At 49.0% G+C, this 20,531-nt stretch overlaps 1 protein-coding gene across 5 annotated transcripts in view; it reads right to left on the bottom strand.

The window, feature by feature from the left end:
- Positions 1 to 20,531, bottom strand: part of LOC139418684 (dachshund homolog 2-like) — a 132,914-nt gene that overhangs the window by 21,187 nt on the left and 91,196 nt on the right. For 4 of the 5 annotated variants that reach the window (XM_071168327.1, XM_071168324.1, XM_071168325.1 and 1 more), the window contains exons 4-7: positions 4,376 to 4,528; positions 3,672 to 3,844; positions 1,929 to 2,088; positions 1,544 to 1,618 (exon numbers count right to left, since the gene is read on the bottom strand). In XM_071168327.1, coding sequence (XP_071024428.1) covers positions 1,544 to 1,618; positions 1,929 to 2,088; positions 3,672 to 3,844; positions 4,376 to 4,528 — 561 coding nt within the window. The remainder of the gene's footprint in view (positions 1 to 1,543; positions 1,619 to 1,928; positions 2,089 to 3,671; positions 3,845 to 4,375; positions 4,529 to 20,531) is intronic. The other variant, XM_071168328.1, reaches the window with a different exon arrangement.

A 20,531-nucleotide genomic window follows, 5' to 3' on the forward strand; every position in this document is an offset into this window, starting at 1 on the left:
AGCGGAAAAACTGTCACCACACACACACACACACACACACACACACACACACACACACACACACACACACACACACACACACACACGCGTGTCGACACAAAAAAACACCCACAGTCACACACGAGAAAACACGCTGACACACCCTGTGTCAGCCCACGATACACAGTTTGTGTGTGTGTGTGTGTGTGCGCGCGCGTCGGGCCACTGACAGAACCACACCCTTGGCCACCAGCGCTTTGCGACGAACCTCATAAATAAACGCTTCGTAGATGTTCAATTAAGGCCCTAATTAAGTGATTCATTAAGACGGACCGTCCGTGACGCTGATAGAGAGTCGTACCAACGTGACGAAGAAGGCGGGGGGTGTACTTCTCCGTAATGAGCTCCCCTGGATGTGAAGGTGAAGGCCTCTGTTACCGATGCAGCTGGGATAGATGCTTTCTCCACGATCAGGAGATCGTGGTCTCGCTGCTATGAAGTGGCTGTGTGTTCATCCACAGTGGTATTAGTATGACTAAATGCAGAACATGAGCTAATCTCCCAGGAAGGCTCTCAGGGGGGGATGTCTTTGCTACATGTATTTACACACATCCTGCTTGTATCAGACATACACACAGACACATGTTGTTTCGCGGGCAGAACAGAGAAAAGAAATCTCCAAATTTTACCATGGGCCACAGAGAATACTGTACGGTGCAGTTTTAAAGCATGTTTGCTGCAATTCTACACATTTTGCCACAGGGTGGAGGGCCCCCTAGTAGCCGGGGGCCCTAAGCGACCTCTTATGGAGCCGGCCCTGCACACACACGCACACACGCACGCACGCACGCACACACACACACACACACACACACGCATGCACACACGCACCCACACACTCACAGACACACACACAGGCCTCTTTTAGTCTGAACTCACAGGAGACCCACTCTCCCCTGTTAGTGAGCCCCCCCCTCGAAGGTTCCTACCTGGGCCTCCCTCCAGCCTAATTCCCCCTGACAGTGATGGATGCTTGGGGGTTACTGCGCCGCGCTCCCTAATAATAGGAACTTGTTGCATAAGAAAGGAGTCGGGGAGTCGGGGGGCCACTAGTAAAATGCTGTGATTCAGATTAATGGTCCGGCAGGGAGACACATCTTTACTTGGCTGTGCTGTGGCCACGGTAACCATGGCGGTGGGGGCGCTGCCTCTGGGCGCTATTTAACCCTTGTCTGTGATGTTCCCATGCCGCTCCGCGCGCTGCCACCGGCTGAGTGTGCCCGTCATTCTGACCCAAATAAGTCTCAGCCACGCTGGGTTGTGTTGTCCAGATAGCTTTCATTGATTCTCTGTATGTTGACTTAGAGCCTCATTTCTCACCGGACTATCAGATTCAGGGGCTTTGTAGCGGGGACACTAACCACGATAACTGGAAGCGCTTTATCAAACCTGGCTCTGTTATACGTTTCTCCTTAACAATGGCCTTTGCTTCAAGTATCTGCTCTCTTCTCCCCTCTCACACGAACACAAACGCACCATACATAGAAACAAACCCGACACATACCTTTCTCTTTGAACATCTTTTTCATGTTGATCCCAGCCTCTCGTTCCCCGAGGCCTCCGTCAACCGGATTCATCGCTGAAGGAACAAACACAAGTCAGTGTTCGACACATGTTTATCTGCAGATGTGTGCCAGTCTCCTTCTTTGTCTGTTTCTACTGATTATTTATTTACAAACAACTGTCGAGAGAGAGAGAGAGAGCGAGAGAGAGAGATAAAAACACAGACAGACTCAGAGAGAGGACAGAGAGACACAGACAGACTCAGAGAGACAGAGACATGGAGAGAGACACAGACAGACTCAGAGAGACAGAGACATGGAGAGAGACGCAGAGACACAGACAGACACAGAGACAGGCAGAGAAAGAAAAATGTGCTTGGGTCTCACCCAGGCGGTCTGGGGTGTGTTGGTGTGGGGCTGGAGAGCTGGAGGCACTGCTGCTGGGGTGTGAGGAGGGCTGGGAGCCTGGGCGAGGACCTTCCTCCATGGAGGGCGCCGGAGAGGGGCTGTCCTGGACACACTCCTGCCACAGAGACCGAGGGTCAGACTGGTAAAAAGTTAATTCTGCAGAGCCACACACACACATATAAACACACACACTTAGCTAGCTACAACACCTGTGGCCAACTCAGATCTACTGGCCTCTCATCCCTAAAACTCCTAACGTCAGACAGGGAGATAAAGCCCTTTCCTCGCTGATATCTATATAGGTAGGGTAAGGCAAACAGGCCGGGGTGAAGGGGATGCTGGGAAAGTAAACAGCACCAGACGCTGCTCTCTCCCTCTGCCATCTGCGAACCGGGTGGCACTATTTAAATAGAGCAGATCTACGGTACGACGGGGGCCCTCTGCCCTCGCCACCTCGCCAAAAAAACACACCCCTCCTCTCACTTTGTGTGCGGGACACTAAAAATACACCCCAACATGCCTGTCTGGAGCAGGTCACTAGGGAGAGGGTGCTGTGTCTGTCTTGATGGGTGAGCTAAGCAGTGTCACCCATTTCAGACAGAAGATGTGGCATATTACCCGTAAAAAAATATATATATATATACGACCCCCTTTCAAACAGACCCTTATATACCACTTTCTTGCAGGTACAGCCCTTTTTATAGATATCAGTGGATAACTGGCAAATGGGGAGTTATGGGTTAGTGTCGGTACACCAAGGTGGGCTGTTGGCATTTCAAATGAGGGAGGAATCAAACAATGGAAGTGTCCATGAATTTACCTGCAGAAAAGCAGGGAACCGTTCACACAAACCCCATCCCTGTATTTTGGTTACATGGGTCTGTGAAAAAACGCAGGACTCATGACGAGGAGTTTCGTTGGCTTTTCATTTGCCATGTTTTTCCGGATACCCCTTTCAGGTGTAGTGAAAACCGGGTACAAATCATCAGGCAAATGGGTGGAAACGTTGTCTGTGTACGAAGTATGAATGGGGGGAAACGTGTGAGTGTCTGATCAAACTCAAATAAAGGAATTTGGTCAATCGATCAACCTGATGCTGGAAAATAGCAGCAGGAAATGAAAGTATGGATTCTAAAGGCATTATGGGAACATAACAGATTTTTGTGTGGTTGTGTGTGTCTGTCTATCTGTGTGTATCTGTGTGTGTGATGTATCCCTTGCCTGTTCTCTAAGCCCCTGGCTGTCTCTGACACGAGCCATGAGTCTCAGCGATACACACACACACACACACACACATTCCCGTAGCAGTCTGCCAACCCCCTGTGTAGGACACATTTACCCATCCTCTCTGTTCTGGCCTCATGTGGGGAGACGGAAGGAAAGAATCTACTCAGTATACTCAACCATATCTACAGATCTCTAAATACATCCATGAGGATTGCATACTAATGACATAAAAGCCCTCTGTTTTCTTATGTCGATATTAACATGCTTTCCAACGTGGAATTCTACTCATTACTGGCCTCTAGAGCTGAATTCCACCCCTCGTCAACAGTGCTGTTATTGTAGCCACAGCCTAACATGCATTTTAAACGGGATGTCTCTCACTTTCTGCACATTCGGTTCTCATATCACTAGTGGTGTAGTGAGCAGTATACATTCACAGATGGATGGTATGAACTGTGAACATGTGTGTGTGTGTGTGTGTCTCGTTTGTCTTACCTTGATGACAGACGCTCCTGCTCTGGACAAGGGGCTGTGCATCTGAGCTGCAGCGGCCATGTTTGCGATGGTGTTCAGGTGGTTCATCTGGTTCATTGCCATGGCAACAGAGGCAGGCGGCAGGCTGACGGGCAGCAGGGGGTGGGGCATCATCATGAATGGAAGGTCCAGTCCTGCAGAGAGAGAGAAGAGACAGAGTTGGGAGATAGAGAGAGAGAGAGAGGGGTGGAGAGAGAGAGAGAGAGAGAGAGAGGGGAGGAGAGAGAGAGAGAGAGAGAGAGAGAGAGAGAGAGAGAGAGAGGGGAGGAGAGAAAGCGAGAGAGAGAGAGAGAGAGAGTTGGGAGAGAGATAGAGAGAGAGAGGGGAGGAGAGAGAGAGAGAGAGAGAGAGAGAGAGAGAGAGGCGGGGAAGAGAAAGAGAGAGTGAGAGAAAGAGAGAGAGAGAGCGAGCGGGGGGAGAGAGAAAGAGAGAGACAGGGGAGAGAGAGAGCGAAAGAAGGGGGAGAGAGAAATATATATATATAGAGAGAGATGAGAGAGAGATGGATTTTCCTACACAGCACACTATTACACTTTATTAGATACGTTTGTATCGCTTAAACCATAGCACAGACAGACGACCATACAGAGTTGGTGACAGACTGAGGGAGACGTGTGGGGAAAGGGGGAGGAGGCAGGATGAGTGTGTGCAGGCGTCTGACTCACGGTTGGCCAGTAGGTGGTTCTGCTGCAGAGAGCTGAGGTGGGAGCTGGACAGGCCGTGCTGCCCTGACAGGCCTGCGTGACCGAGGCCGTGGGCAGCGCCGGAGGAGGGGGGAGACTGGAGCTTCTCTTTGTCCCAGGAGGACTCGCTGCCGCCTGGGGACACATACAGGGGAGACAAGCGGAGGGAGGTGAGCAGGAGGAGCCCGCCTACACAACAGCCCAGCAGCACACATCCCAATGGCATGAAACTAGGGTGGCCTGTGAAAGCTTAGCCCTGCCTTGTGAAGACCATGTAAACAGCCTTTAAATGACCACTGTAGGTCCCTGTGAGGTCCACATTCAGGCTGGGTTACAGCTGAGATATGGTACTGTACGGCCGAGTAGAGTAGCGTTGGGCGCTATTGCAGTGATCACTACAGGCAGGCAGGCCATCCATTAGAACGAGGCAGAACGTGGCACAGGAAATCACCTATTTCCTGTCAAATCCCAGCTCGGGGCCCTTAAAGGGTTAACACGTTCCAGTCAACGCTATTCGCGGCTGAGTGTCTCATATACATAAATAAATCAATAAAATGAAATGTAATGGAAGCCCAGTGGTGAGGAACCATAAAAAGACCTAAGTAGAGTTACGGAAGGGAGGGTGGGGGTGGGGGGAGGAAGCAAACGCGAGAGGAGTCGAAATCATTGTTCAATTCTGCTTAATAAGCAACTGAAGTCCTCCGAGTGAAATGCCAGATGGTGTTTTTGCAACAGATTGCAGTGAGTGATTCTTCTAATAATAATGCGAATTAAATTCTTCCTCTGTAGGATCCCCCTGCTTTTCAGCGGGGACCCATTTGAATGAGAGAAGAAAAAGAGAGAAGAAAAAAAACAAAAAACCGGCTAAACCAATGGCTGAGTCCAACACCTGAGGCTCAGGGTCCCTTCGCAGGAGTATGTGTATTTGAGACACGGTGCGCAACGTCTGTGTTAAAGAGAGAGCATTGTTCAAGCCTGCAAATAGGTTTGAGCACGAGTGTGTTGTGGTCCACGACCGCCAAAGACAAAAACGGATATTGGGAGAGCAGTGTGTATTCGAATGTATCGGGAATGAAACAAAAGGACAACGAGAGGGATATGTCTGGGAGGACAGATGAAAACAAGTAGGGTAACAGCTCTAGTTATGAACGGCTCCATCGGGTACACACTTCGTCTAAGTGCTATCCGATATTCTTAAGCGGCCCTGGAGAAGTTATAAGATCGCCAAGTAATCCTGGAAAGGATGAGACCTTTCAAACAAAAAGACGAGAGCACTGAAAGACCGAATAAAGGCTTAGCGATGAATGTCTTCAAAATCCCCTCCGTTCCAGGCGCTTTGGAGAGAATGGGGCCTGAAGGGCACAGAGGAGAGCCAGGTCTCAGGAGAGCCTATCCCTCAGTACAGGTCTACTGGGAGCGGTTCGCCCGGAGCTCCTCCCTCCTAACGCAGCGGCAGCCTCTAACTTTTACTGGAGGTCCAATGACTCAACCGTTTGACCTTGGTGACCGGACCACTTCAGTGGCAATTCGGCTCGGACTTGAAGTTCCCGTCGGTGCAGTATATCAGAGGGCGGGGGTGCTAAAAAAGTCCCCAGCAATGGTGCTGATGGCCCATTTGGGCTGCATCCAAGGGCTCCCCCAGCGTTGGCTAGAGGCGTAATTAGCCAGAGACCCTGCCAACGTAGAGAGAGAGAGAGAGAGAGAGAGAGAGAGAGAGAGAGAGAGAGAGAGAGAGAGAGAGAGAGAGAGAGACAGACAGACAGACAGACAGACAGACAGACAGACAGACAGACAGACAGACAGAAAGAAAGAAAGAAAGAAAGAGAAAGGGGGGAGAGAGAGAGAGAGAGAGAGAGAGAGAGAGAGAGAGAGAGAGAGAAAGGGGAGAGAGAGAGAGAGAGAGAAATGGGAGAGAGAGAGAGAGAGAGAGAGAGAGAGAGAGAGAGAGAGAAAGGGGGGAGAGAGAGAGAGAGAGAGAGAGAAAGGGGGAGAGAGAAATGCCATTAAGGCAGCGATTCTGCGCCCTGTCCATCCGTCAGTCATGCTTTGAGAATGTGTCCATCAGGGTGCGTCTCCTTAGCCCTCGCTGACAGAGCTGGTTAACAGGATGCTTTAAAAAGCTCAGTGTAATTACACCGCCCCGACACTACACTACACTGGACCTGAGACCCCCATCCTCTACCCTCCCTTAGCCCAAAACCTAAGACATGTCTCACACCTCTGTCGGTCTCTCCAGCTTAGCGTATGTCTCTCTATCCTGCTGTCATCTCTCTTTTTTTCTCTCTCTCTCGATTTCTTTCCGTCTCTCCCTCTTCCTCTCCCTCTCCCATCATCTCTCTCTCTCTCTCTCTCTCTCTCTCTCTCTCTCTCTCTCTTTATCTTCATCTTAGCATCTCTCTCTCTCTCTATCTTTCTTTCATATCTCTCTCATGTTCGCTCCATCTCTACCTTTCCATCTCCCCACCTCTCTCTCCCCCCCTCTCCCTCTCTCCCTCCCCTTCTCCCCCCTCTCCCTCTCTCCCTCCCCCTCTCTTCTCCCCCCTCCCTTTTCCCCCTCTTCCCTCTCCTCTCCCCCCCCTCTCCCCCTTCCTCTCTCTCCTCCCCCCCTCTTCTCCCTCCTCTCTCTTCTCCCCACTTTCCCCCCCTCTCTTCTCTCCCTCTCCTCTCTCTTCTCCCCCCTCTTCTTCCCCCTCTCTCTCTATACCCCCCTCTCTCCATGGGAAATCAATTAAGCCTGGCTGATCCAAGGACATTCAGTTACAGCAACGCAGCAGAGGAAAATTACGGCTCAGCGACACCTTATTCTCAGGGATCAGTAATTATGCCCCGAGGAAAAGCGCTGTTTCACTGTGCATGCACTCTCAACTAGATATCCATGTCAAATACGGAAAGTAACCCAACAACAATCACTTCAATAGTCATGGCCTGTACATACTACAGCACATGGTGTTATTCTATCAGTCTATGCTGGTATATATCCCTTCTGTCAGATATATTTATCTGGGTACTATCTGGTTCGAAGCATCTATGAAATTGAACATAGAAACTACAGACAAACGATAAGATACACAGGTGACGGCCAAAAAGGATGGAAAACACGAGGAAATGAGGGACACAAAGTGTATTGGAAGCAGCTGCTTCCACACAGGTGTGCTTCCTGAGTTAATTAAGCAATTAACATCCCATCATGCTTAGGGTCATGTATAAAAAATGTTCAGCGTGCCATTGTTTTGGCTACCATGGCTATGCCCCCATAGGATGAAAAAGCCCCCATCCACAGGGGCACGAGTGGTCACTAAATGGATTGACGAGCATGAAAACGACGTAAACCATATGCCACGGCCGTCTCAGTCCCCGGATCTCAACCCAATGGAACACTTATGGGAGATTCTGGAGCGGCGCCTGAGACGGCGTTTTCCACCGCCATCAACTAAACACCAAACGATGGCATTTCTCGTGGCAGAACGGGTGTCGCATCCCTCTAATAAAGTTCCAGACGATTGTAGAATCGATGCCAAGGCACATAGAAGCTGTTCTGGCTGGTAATGACCCAACGCCCTATTAAGACACTGTATGATGGTGTTTTCTTTATCTTGGCGCTACTTTATTAGTCCACACGGCAGGGATCATCAACTAGATTCAGCTGCGGGATGACTTTTTTTATTGGGGGGGGGATGGAAGATGATTGTAAATCCTTTGTGGACCGCAAATTGACCGCAAGAAGCCAAACGGATATACTATTCGACTAAAACACAATCGTTTCAAACCTTGCTTGCGTTCGTATACGGTCGCACACACTGAGTGTAGAAAAACATTAGGAATACCTTCCTAACATTGAGTTGCACCTCCTCCGAAGTTAGCGGTTTCAAACGCTCGATAATTGTATGGAGGTCCATTCTTTAACGATTGTCCTGATTGTTATGTAGTTGGAGATGGGATCCATTGTAAAAAAAAAAAAAAGTAGAATGTTGATTTGTATGCGTCGCTTGCCAAATCAAGAGAACATCTGCTCATGGCAGAGGTTGTGTAAAATGCTACTTTTATCAAAAACTACAGACTTCAGCACCCAAAGAAAGGCTTGAAGTTACACAGGACAAAAAAAAAAGACATTTAAGAATGGACAATGCATTAAAGAATAGACATTTTCACAAGTGTCGACTGATAGTGACTTGATGTAGTTGGCGGTACACACTTCTTGGAGCATCACAACTTAACTCCGTAGATGACGTTATACACTGAGTGTACAAAACATTAGGAACACCTTCCTAATATTAAGTTGCACCCACTTTTGCCCTTAGAACAGACTCAATTTGTCAGGGCATGGACTCTACAAGGTGTCGAAAGCATTCTACAGTGGTGCTGGCCCATGTTGACTCCAATGCTTCCCACAGTGCCGAGTTGGCTGGATGTCTTTTGGGTGGTGGACCATTCTTGATACACATTGGAAACAGCTGAGCGTGAAAAACCCTGCAGCGTTGCAGTTCTTGACACACTCAAACTTTTGCGATTGGCACCTACTACCATACATTGTTCAAAGGTACTTAAATGACCCTCTGAATGGCACACATACACAATCCATGTCTCAAGGCTTAAAAATCATTCTTTAACCTGTCTCCTCCACTTCATCTACACTGATTGAAGTGGATTTAACAATTGACCAATAAGGGATCATAGCTTTCACCTGCATTCACCAGGTCAATCTATATCATGAAAAGTTTTGTAAAATTTGTGAATATCTTTCTATTATGCATAGCAATACTTTGGAACAGATTTCCACAATTAACATCACTTGGAGCTGATTTACTGGTGTTTTTACAGTCTTTTATGTCCAACGTAAAGCTTAATAAAGAGCAGTGATACTAGGCAGTGGTACTAGGCAGTGATACTAGGCAGTGGTACTAGGCAGTGATACTAGGCAGTGGTACTAGGCAGTGGTACTAGGCAGTGATACTAGGCAGTGGTACTAGGCAGTGGTACTAGGCAGTGATACTAGGCAGTGGTACTAGGCAGTGGTACTAGGCAGTGGTACTAGGCAGTGGTACTAGGCAGTGATACTAGGCAGAGCAGTGATACTAGGCAGAGCAGTGATACTAGGCAGAGCAGTGATACTAGGCAGAGCAGTGATACTAGGCAGTGATACTAGGCAGTGATACTAGGCAGTGATACTAGGCAGTGGTACTAGGCAGTGATACTAGGCAGTGATACTAGGCAGTGATACTAGGCAGTGATACTAGGCAGAGCAGTGGTACTAGGCAGTGATACTAGGCAGTGATACTAGGCAGTGATACTAGGCAGTGGTACTAGGCAGTGGTACTAGGCAGTGGTACTAGGCAGTGGTACTAGGCAGTGATACTAGGCAGTGGTACTAGGCAGTGATACTAGGCAGTGGTACTAGGCAGTGGTACTAGGCAGTGATACTAGGCAGTGGTACTAGGCAGTGATACTAGGCAGTGGTACTAGGCAGTGGTACTAGGCAGTGATACTAGGCAGAGCAGTGATACTAGGCAGAGCAGTGATACTAGGCAGAGCAGTGATACTAGGCAGTGATACTAGGCAGTGATACTAGGCAGTGATACTAGGCAGTGGTACTAGGCAGTGATACTAGGCAGTGATACTAGGCAGTGATACTAGGCAGTGATACTAGGCAGAGCAGTGGTACTAGGCAGTGATACTAGGCAGTGATACTAGGCAGTGATACTAGGCAGAGCAGTGATACTAGGCAGAGCAGTGATACTAGGCAGAGCAGTGATACTAGCCAGAGCAGTGATACTAGGCAGAGCAGTGATACTAGGCAGAGCAGTGATACTAGGCAGTGGTACTAGGCAGTGATACTAGGCAGTGATACTAGGCAGTGGTACTAGGCAGTGATACTAGGCAGTGATACTAGGCAGTGGTACTAGGCAGTGGTACTAGGCAGTGATACTAGGCAGTGATACTAGGCAGTGGTACTAGGCAGTGATACTAGGCAGTGATACTAGGCAGTGGTACTAGGCAGTGGTACTAGGCAGTGATACTAGGCAGTGGTACTAGGCAGTGATACTAGGCAGTGATACTAGCCAGAGCAGTGATGCTAGGCAGTGATACTAGGCAGTGATACTAGGCAGTGATACTAGGCAGTGATACTAGGCAGTGGTACTAGGCAGTGATACTAGGCAGTGATACTAGGCAGTGATACTAGGCAGTGAAACTAGCCAGAGCAGTGATGCTAGGCAGTGATACTAGGCAGTGATACTAGGCAGTGATACTAGGCAGTGATACTAGGCAGTGGTACTAGGCAGTGATACTAGGCAGTGGTACTAGGCAGTGATACTAGGCAGTGGTACTAGGCAGTGATACTAGGCAGTGAAACTAGCCAGAGCAGTGATGCTAGGCAGTGATACTAGGCAGTGATACTAGGCAGTGATACTAGGCAGTGGTACTAGGCAGTGATACTAGGCAGTGATACTAGGCAGTGATACTAGGCAGTGGTACTAGGCAGTGATACTAGGCAGTGAAACTAGCCAGAGCAGTGATGCTAGGCAGTGATACTAGGCAGTGATACTAGGCAGTGATACTAGGCAGTGGTACTAGGCAGTGGTACTAGGCAGTGATACTAGGCAGTGATACTAGGCAGTGATACTAGGCAGTGGTACTAGGCAGTGATACTAGGCAGTGATACTAGGCAGAGCAGTGATACTAGGCAGTGATACTAGGCAGTGATACTAGCCAGAGCACTGATACTAGGCAGTGATACTAGGCAGTGATACTAGCCAGAGCAGTGATACTAGGCAGTGATACTAGGCAGTGGTACTAGGCAGTGATACTAGGCAGAGCAGTGATACTAGGCAGTGATACTAGGCAGTGATACTAGGCAGTGATACTAGGCAGAGCAGTGATACTAGGCAGTGATACTAGGCAGAGCAGTGATACTAGGCAGTGATACTAGGCAGAGCAGTGATACTAGGCAGTGATACTAGGCAGTGATACTAGGCAGAGCAGTGATACTAGGCAGTGATACTAGGCAGAGCAGTAATACTAGGCAGTGATACTAGGCAGAGCAGTGATACTAGGCAGTGATACTAGGCAGTGATACTAGCCAGAGCAGTGATACTAGGCAGTGATACTAGCCAGAGCACTGATACTAGGCAATGATACTAGGCAGTGATACTAGCCAGAGCAGTGATACTAGGCAGTGGTACTAGGCAGTGATACTAGGCAGTGAAACTAGCCAGAGCAGTGATGCTAGGCAGTGATACTAGCCATAGCAGTGATACTAGGCAGTGATACTAGGCAGTGATACTAGGCAGTGATACTAGGCAGAGCAGTGATACTAGGCAGTGATACTAGGCAGAGATACTAGGCAGAGCAGTGATACTAGGCAGTGATACTAGGCAGTGATACTAGGCAGAGCAGTGATACTAGGCAGTGATACTAGGCAGTGATACTAGCCAGAGCACTGATACTAGGCAGTGATACTAGGCAGTGATACTAGCCAGAGCAGTGATACTAGGCAGTGATACTAGGCAGTGGTACTAGGCAGTGATACTAGGCAGTGAAACTAGCCAGAGCAGTGATGCTAGGCAGTGATACTAGCCAGAGCAGTGATACTAGGCAGTGATACTAGGCAGTGATACTAGTCAGTGATACTAGGCAGAGCAGTGATGCTAGGCAGTGATACTAGCCATAGCAGTGATACTAGGCAGTGATACTAGCCAGAGCAGTGATACTAGGCAGTGATACTAGGCAGTGATACTAGCCAGAACAGTGATACTAGGCAGTCATACTAGCCAGAGCAGTGATACTAGGCAGTGATACTAGCCAGTGATACTAGCCAGAGCAGTGATACTAGGCAGTGATACTAGGCAGTGATACTAGCCAGAGCAGTGATGCTAGGCAGTGATACTAGGCAGTGGTACTAGGCAGTGATACTAGGCAGTGACACTAGCCAGAGCAGTGATACTAGGCAGTGATACTAGCCAGAGCAGTGATACTAGGCAGTGATACTAGGCAGTGGTACTAGGCAGTGATACTAGGCAGTGATACTAGCCAGAGCAGTGATACTAGGCAGTGATACTAGCCAGAGCAGTGATACTAGCCAGAGCAGTGATACAAGCCATAGCAGTGATACAAGCCATAGCAGTGATACTAGCCAGAGCAGTGATACTAGCCAGAGCAGTGATACTAGCCAGAGCAGTGATACAAGCCATAGCAGTGATACTAGGCAGAGCAGTGATACTAGGCAGAGCAGTGATACAAGCCAGAGCAGTGACACTAGCCAGAGCAGTGATACTAGCCATAGCAGTGATACTAGGCAGAGCAGTGATACTAGCCAGAGTAGTGATACTAGGCAGAGCAGTGATATTAGCCATAGCAGTGATACTAGCCAGAGTAGTGATACTAGGCAGAGCAGTGATATTAGCCATAGCAGTGATACTAGGCAGAGCAGTGATATTAGCCAGAGCAGTGATACTAGGCAGAGCAGTGATATTAGCCATAGCAGTGATACTAGGCAGAGCAGTGATACTAGCCAGAGTAGTGATACTAGGCAGAGCAGTGATACTAGCCAGAGTAGTGATACTAGGCAGAGCAGTGATACTAGGCAGTGATACTAGCCAGAGCAGTGATACTAGGCAGAGCAGTGATACTAGGCAGTGATACTAGCCAGAGCAGAGATACATGGCAGTGATACTAGCCAGAGCAGTGATACTAGCCAGAGCAGTGATACTAGGCAGAGCAGTGATACTAGGCAGTGATACTAGGCAGAGCAGTGATACGAGGCAGAGCAGTGATACTAGGCAGAGCAGTGATACAAGCCAGAGCAGTGATACTAGCCAGAGCAGTGATACTAGGCAGAGCAGTGATACTAGGCAGAGCAGTGATACTAGCCAGAGCAGTGATACTAGCCAGAGCAGTGATACTAGGCAGAGCAGTGATACTAGCCAGAGCAGTGATACTAGGCAGAGCAGTGATACTAGCCAGAGCAGTGATACTAGGCAGAGCAGTGATACTAGCCAGAGCAGTGATACTAGGCAGAGCAGTGATACTAGGCAGAGCAGTGATACTAGCCAGAGCAGTGATACTAGGCAGAGCAGTGATACTAGCCAGAGCAGTGATACTAGGCAGAGCAGTGATACTAGCCAGAGCAGTGATACTAGGCAGAGCAGTGATACTAGGCAGAGCAGTGATACTAGCCAGAGCAGTGATACTAGGCAGAGCAGTGATACTAGCCAGAGCAGTGATACTAGGCAGAGCAGTGATACTAGGCAGAGCAGTGATACTAGGCAGAGCAGTGATACTAGGCAGAGCAGTGATACTAGGCAGAGCAGTGATACTAGGCAGAGCAATGATACTAGCCAGAGCAGTGATACTAGGCAGAGCAGTGATACTAGCCAGAGCAGTGATACTAGGCAGAGCAGTGATACTAGGCAGAGCAGTGATACTAGCCAGAGCAGTGATACTAGGCAGAGCAGTGATACTAGGCAGAGCAGTGATACTAGGCAGAGCAGTGTGCAGGTTTCTTCTTTTCTCTCTCATGTCCAACAATTAAATACATGGGGAACCCTGCTATACAGAATGGACATGTGTGTTCTACTTCCCCCCAACTCCTCTGATACACACACACACACACACACACACACACACACACACACACACACACACACACACACACACACACACACACACACACACACACACACACACACACACACACACACACACACACCCACACCCACACAGAAACACACAAAATAGCTGAAAAGGTGCAGAGAGGGGGGAATTTGGAGGCTTGGCCAGTGCCACTCCAGACCCCCTTTGGTCCAGTGTATTTGACTAGAGCCATTGGCCTGGTTTCAGCTAGGTCTACCATCTGTCCCCTCACCCTCACAGGGCTCCGGTCCTTACCTCCACAGTCTGGACATGCCGTGTGGTCCCTCAGAGACACACACATGGACAGACAGACAGAACAGTGCCGACATTACCCACAACCAACCCATCATCTGGCCTGAGAGGCTGCAGTGTAATGGTACTTTGCAATTCATTATACGTATGTTATGTCTGAGTTCAGTATGCCTTGAGAGGAATTACGTTCAAACCTTCTTTGAGCAGCAGTAATGAGAGGATGCTATTTGTTAGTTGTTGTTATTTGCTCTGGTGGTCTAAGGGGGATTGGCAGAGGTCTATGATGACACATAGTTTGGGCTAGTAATGGGGTTGGGGTTCTTGGGGCCCCCTTCTGAGGTTCTACTGCGTTGACATTTTGGAGGTCACTGTGAGTTACGAGCGCGGCTGGGGAACCACGGGCCGGTCCCCTGGATGTGCGTGTCTGTATGTGTGGGAGCCGCAGTGTAAACAGTGAGAGGATCGGTTTATGGGAGACCACCCTCTCCATTAGCACTGCCTTAACATGTTTACTACCCAGCAAACAAAACACATGGCAATCTTTCTTTCTCTCGCTCTCTCTCTCCCTCCCTCCCTCTCTCACTCTCTCGCTCTCTCTCTCTCTCACTCTCTCTCTCTTTTCTCTCTCTCGCTCTCTCTCTCTCCCTCCCTCCCTCTCTCACGCTCTCCCTCTCTTACTCTCTTACACACACACACTCTCTCTCGCTCTCTCTCTCTCTCTCTCAGTCACTCTCACCCTCTCTCTCTCTCTCTCTCTCTCTCTCTCTCTCTCTCTCTCTCTCTCTCTCTCTCTCTCACTCGCTCTCTCACTCTCTCTCACCCTCTCTCTCTCTCTCTCTTCCATTACCCTTGCTCTTCTGCAAGGGACAGTCTATTGTCTCTTAAAAACCACATTGATGGACTGTAAACTGGTGCGCTTTTTAAAGAGAAAGCTTGACTACACAGTAGTAGGCTATGTGTTATTGTCAGATGTACAGACAGAGAGCATTATGAAAGAGGATTAAGTTGTTAAATTAAAGATGGCCCTTCCTTTGTGAGTTGCTCTAGATTCCATTAATTGAGGTGATTGAATTTATCGAGTTTCTTCTTAACGCTAATCATATCCCTAGCATGCCGACAGAGAGGTCAAACCACTCATTCCGTGAGGACTACATCTCTTCTTCTGTTCCGCTCCTTCAAAGAAACCATTAGTGTTCACCAGGCTGGGAACAGAGAGGACGATCTGTGTTTCACTGGAACACCTTTCATCCAAACATACCGCATAGGAGAGGATAAACACAGACAGAGAGACGCGCGCACCCTTTGATAAACAGACACGCGCGCGCGCTATCCGGGAGCACACTAACAGCTTGTAGTGGGTGCGGGCGGAGGGGCCGGCACGCTGGCACTCTGTTTGTCATATTTCTTGTGGGCTTCGCCATCTGCCGGGGTGGCATTTTCATGGCTGTTTACCCTGACTCCCGCCAAGGAATCATCTGCCACTGCATAATGCCGTCCGCGTGAAAAAAACGCGGATTAAGTTGGTAATGCAACTGAGACTATTGCTAATTTGCTGTAATTGGGAAGAAATGAAGATAAATGAGGGCGAGGAAGGCAAGGCAATCAGTGCGGCAGGCAGTACAGCTGTGCTTTTGGCCAATCTCCCCCCCCCTCCGCCCCCCCGCGCTCAACAAGGTACATGCAAATCCACACTAATGACAAATATGCTCGCCCCTCACCCAGCACTATCCCAACACTACCCCAGCACTGCAGCTCTGTGGCACGGCCTTCACTTTTCACCCAGTTTGATTCATTCTCATCTGAGACTGAGAAGAGTGTTGGCCATAAACAATGTCCTTACTTTCACTCCTTCACTCCTCCTCCTTCACTCCTAATAGGCAGGATAAGAATATTTCTACACCATTTCAATGAAATAAACCTGGTGTTATTATCGCGACATTTCCTTTAATCAAAAAGAAAGAGTTTGGCTCAAACCCGAATCGGAGACTAGTCGATAGAAAAGCTAGTTCAAGTTGTGGCATTAATATTCCATAACACCTTGCACGTAGCCCTTCCAGTGCAGACCGGTGCAGGTTAACAGCAGTGATTAAGAGGCTGCTGGCTAAGATTGACATTTCTTTCCCTCCCTTCCCTCTAACAGTGACAGTTAGGAAATGATTGGGGGGGTTGTGAGAATGGCAGTGGGTTTTAGGCTCTCTGTGGGATGCCCGCCGTGCCCCCCCTGCATCCTCTAGGGTTGTGCCAGGCAGCCCCTGGCATCCCCCCTCCCTCTGCCAGATGTCCCTAAGACTACACCCCCGGTTCCAACCCAATCCCCAGCCCCCAATAGAGGAGGCCCTCATAGGCCTCAGTATCTGCCACTCATCACCCCCACCACGAATCCGTATGTTTCTGAATATGCTGCTCTTGATGCTTGTGATCATACCGTTATACTTTATAAATGCAAGCAATTTCAATGCTAAACACGTGGGTAGTCTTAAAAACCGGCCTTAATCAAAAACCTGCCCAGGTCTGACAGGCTGGCAGAATAACTAATTCAGCCTTGGTGCATCTACTGTACAGCAGTAACAGCACTGTACCTAATGCAATTCACTGCAGCTAATCCCTAACAGCCCAGCACAGCCAGTTGGACAGATTTAATGTCTACCAGTGGTAAATCTTATTACTAGCCATGAGTCAGGTGTGAACATGTCTGTGAGAAGAGAAGCAGGGATTGCTGAGAGGACACAGAGAAATAAGTCTTTACATATTTATGAAAATACCTGTTTACCGGGGTAGGGGGCTGTGGGGGGGGGGGGGGGGGGGGGGGGGGGCTGTGGGGATCCTGGGTGGGGAAACCTATTTACACGCAATAACAAAGAAGTAATGAAGAAAAAAACATTTAAATTGTCAGTCATTAATTCCCTCCCAAAACAATGAGTACAACCCACCAGAGGCCCTGGCAGAAGAGGGTTGGAATTGAAAGGGAAAATGATTAAAGAGGTCTCTTAATGAAGTGTTAATTGCTGTGAGGAGAGGAATGGAAGTCGGAGGAGTTGAGCGGGTCTGACAGCGAGACAGAGGAGCAAGGGCTTCTAGAACTACGGTTCCCGGAGCCCAGGCAACTCTCCGGCGTTTGAGGTGGAGGCCCACGGCCAGGCAGGGGAAGGCCAACAGGAAGATGATGGGGACACGTCCTGTTATGACAAAATCAACTCTTAAATGGTGGTTTTCGGAGTGGAGGATTTTGAAGGCTAAGGGGATTCTGATCAGACAGATCGGTGACATTAAAGGGAGACACTGCGGCACCGTAGCGCTGGTGCTGCACGTGTCGATGACATGGTCATTTATCACAGGTGTCCAGGCTTAATATTCCGTCATTTAATGTAAGTGTAACAATAAGCATTTCTCTGGCCAAAAAACTTTACTGCAATTACTGCATGTAATTTAGCATTCCTTGGAAATAATATAGCATTTTTAACCCCGGTATAATTCCCAGGGTATTTACAAGCAATCGTCAGACTTTGTCTTGGGTCACTTCCTGTTCCTGGTTCTGAGCATCTAAACGTCTGTTTTTTTTATTTTTTTTATTTTTATAGTAAGATGGCTGAGTATTTCGCGTCCCCTTATCACAGAGACACATTAATGGCCATCAGAGTGCCTGGCTCCCTTTGAGCGGTTTACAGCGACGTGTCTTTGATTATAAGTAGTGCTCACCGCACGGAAAGGGAAGGAGACGCCTCTTTGATATCGCCCTGCGTTTACATATCAATGAGCTCCACCAAAGGCTGGCGCCGAGCTATTCTCCTCAACGCCATTCCCAGAAAACATTTGAGCCAAAGAAAGTGCCTCGAACACGCAACCAATCTGGCACAAAACACATGTGCACTTTCACGCGCACAGATAGAAACACACACTCTCTCATACACTCTTACAGGAAAACATAAGCACTCAACCCCTTCATAAATAGTCAAACAGGCCCATGATAGAAAGTGTCTGAGTTTGGGATCCATCAAGTGTTTATCCTCTGTTGGCTACAGCTAATTTGGTATTTAGAGCTGAAAGTGTCTTTACAGGTTTTCATTAGGCATCATTTTGAGGCTCATTTGAAATCAATCCCCTCTCCGGCGCTTCGGGCCCGCTCGGATGTCAGCCGGATGAAAAATGATCGGAGGCAGAGGGGCTCCTGACGGCCCCCCGTCCGCTGCGCTCGCCCACGCCGTTAATACAGTATCATCTGGTACCAAGAGCAGGCAATTCCCCCATCTCATTACCAACAGGATCTGTAGGTCATTACGCTGGATGGATTCCCATTATCTGGACCAAGGGTTTTAGTCTAAAGATGGACGCCTTGCACCCTCCCTCTCCTCTAAACACACGCCCTCGCTCCTCTTCACCTGACTAACCTCGCTCTCTCTCGAACCCATCCACAGACACGGCACCCAAGAGGTCAGTCTAAGGAGAGGGTCAGAGCGCCAGAGGAAAGGTCCTCCTCTACTCTGCTGTCCGTGTCACTCTGTTGAAGACACCCTGAAATGGCTTCCGTCAGGCAGTTGACCATAATTGTGACACTGCTGACATGGTCTCGTCAAGGTCGACACTCTGACTGGGAGAGGTGGAGAGGAGCGTTCATGTCATGCTCAGATCGTGCGATTCTTCTTCTTTCACAAAGGGCTGCTGTTGTTTGTGACAGGTCTACCCTTCATGTCCATTTCCTGTGCGAACAACCCTGAGGCAGTGCACCCCGGGAGGGGTGGGGGGGGGGGGCTGGTGTCCCCAGCCTGCCCCTGCGAGGACCACTGATTGGGCTGGTGTCTATCACCATGTCGTGGCATTAGTGATGGCTCTGCCGTGAGTACATGCAGGCTTTCCTTGGCAGAGAGAGGAACAGGCGACACTGAGAAGCCAGACGCGAGTCTTATCTCGCTTTTCTCCGAGACATCTCATTTCATCCACAGAGCAGAGCCGGTCAGAGTGAGAGTCGTATTTGACCAGCCGGTTATCTGACACCGTAGCCTAGGGTGGGCTAATCAATGGTGCTCCTCTCCAACACCCAGAGACATGGGAGGGACACAGAGGATAGCATGTGTGCTGTGTATGAGAGGTCAATGGGATTGTCTGCGTTTATACCCGTGTGGCGTGTGAGCATTTCTGTGCAAACGTCATAGTGAATTTTACATTTGTCCGACGCTCCAGTGATGTGTGTTCGTACATGTGTAAAAGTGTGTTCGTACATGTGTAACCTCCTGTATATACTAGAACCACTGGTGTGTAGTGTACAGTGTGTGTGTGTGTGTGTGTGTGTGTGTGTGTGTGTGTGTGTGTGTGTGTGTGTGTGTGTGTGTGTGTGTGTGTGTTCCAGCGTGTGCTGTGCGGCAGCCTCAGTGTGAGTGGTCAGTATGCAGCCCCTGTCCCTCTGAGGGCCATGATTTATGGGACATTAATTCCTGATGGCTGGAACTGGGAGAATATTTCAGCTGGAGGACGAAGGGCTGGAACATTTTCTGAGCCGTCAGCAGGAAAGACAGAACAGACCAGGGGTGCTTCAGCCATTTGAGGTGACAGCACTTCTCTGATCCATACACATAACCTGCGCTTCTATTTGTTAGAGAGAGAGAGGCACTAGTCATGTCAGACGCAGTCCCACCGCGAACAGGGTTATCTGGCAGACTGTTATGGCGCAACTCATTATGGAAATGAATATAATAACGAGAGAGTGGACTCTTAAGGGAGCACAAAAACAGAATGTCGTTCAGTGAGGTGCCTTGCTGAATTACATTGCGACTCTCGTTTTCAGTATTGCCTGTGGTTTACATCAGTGCTGTTCATTTGGCTCCCACAAGGGGCAGTATAGTGAGCTCAGAGCCCGTGGGAGAGGGTCTGAAGAGAAGAACCGCAACACGGAGCTCAGTAACAGTATACTTAAACACACGGAACAGCAACAACAACACCATCAACAACAAAAAACACACTGATGATGTAATTGACAATGTCAGGAATGTTGTGTCAAACGTGTCCGATGTCTTTCTGCAAATGAAACTTACTTGTTACAAAACAATGACTCTGCTGCACAAGTTCCAGAGAGGAGGACGCGTCCATGTGAAACAACAAGAGGGGCAGAGCCCAGGGGAACCACAGTGAAAGGTGATAGCTCTGACCCCAGCCCCCACAAGTCCAGCCGGGATCACCCTCACACTCGCCACGCTGGTCAATACTGGACACGAAACAAACTGCTCAGGGCTATCCAGTGACACTGTCTCTCGGTCAGATAAAGGGAAGA

The sequence above is a fragment of the Oncorhynchus clarkii genome, chromosome 10 (assembly GCF_045791955.1).
Source record: "Oncorhynchus clarkii lewisi isolate Uvic-CL-2024 chromosome 10, UVic_Ocla_1.0, whole genome shotgun sequence".
NCBI classification, from domain to species: domain Eukaryota; kingdom Metazoa; phylum Chordata; class Actinopteri; order Salmoniformes; family Salmonidae; genus Oncorhynchus; species Oncorhynchus clarkii.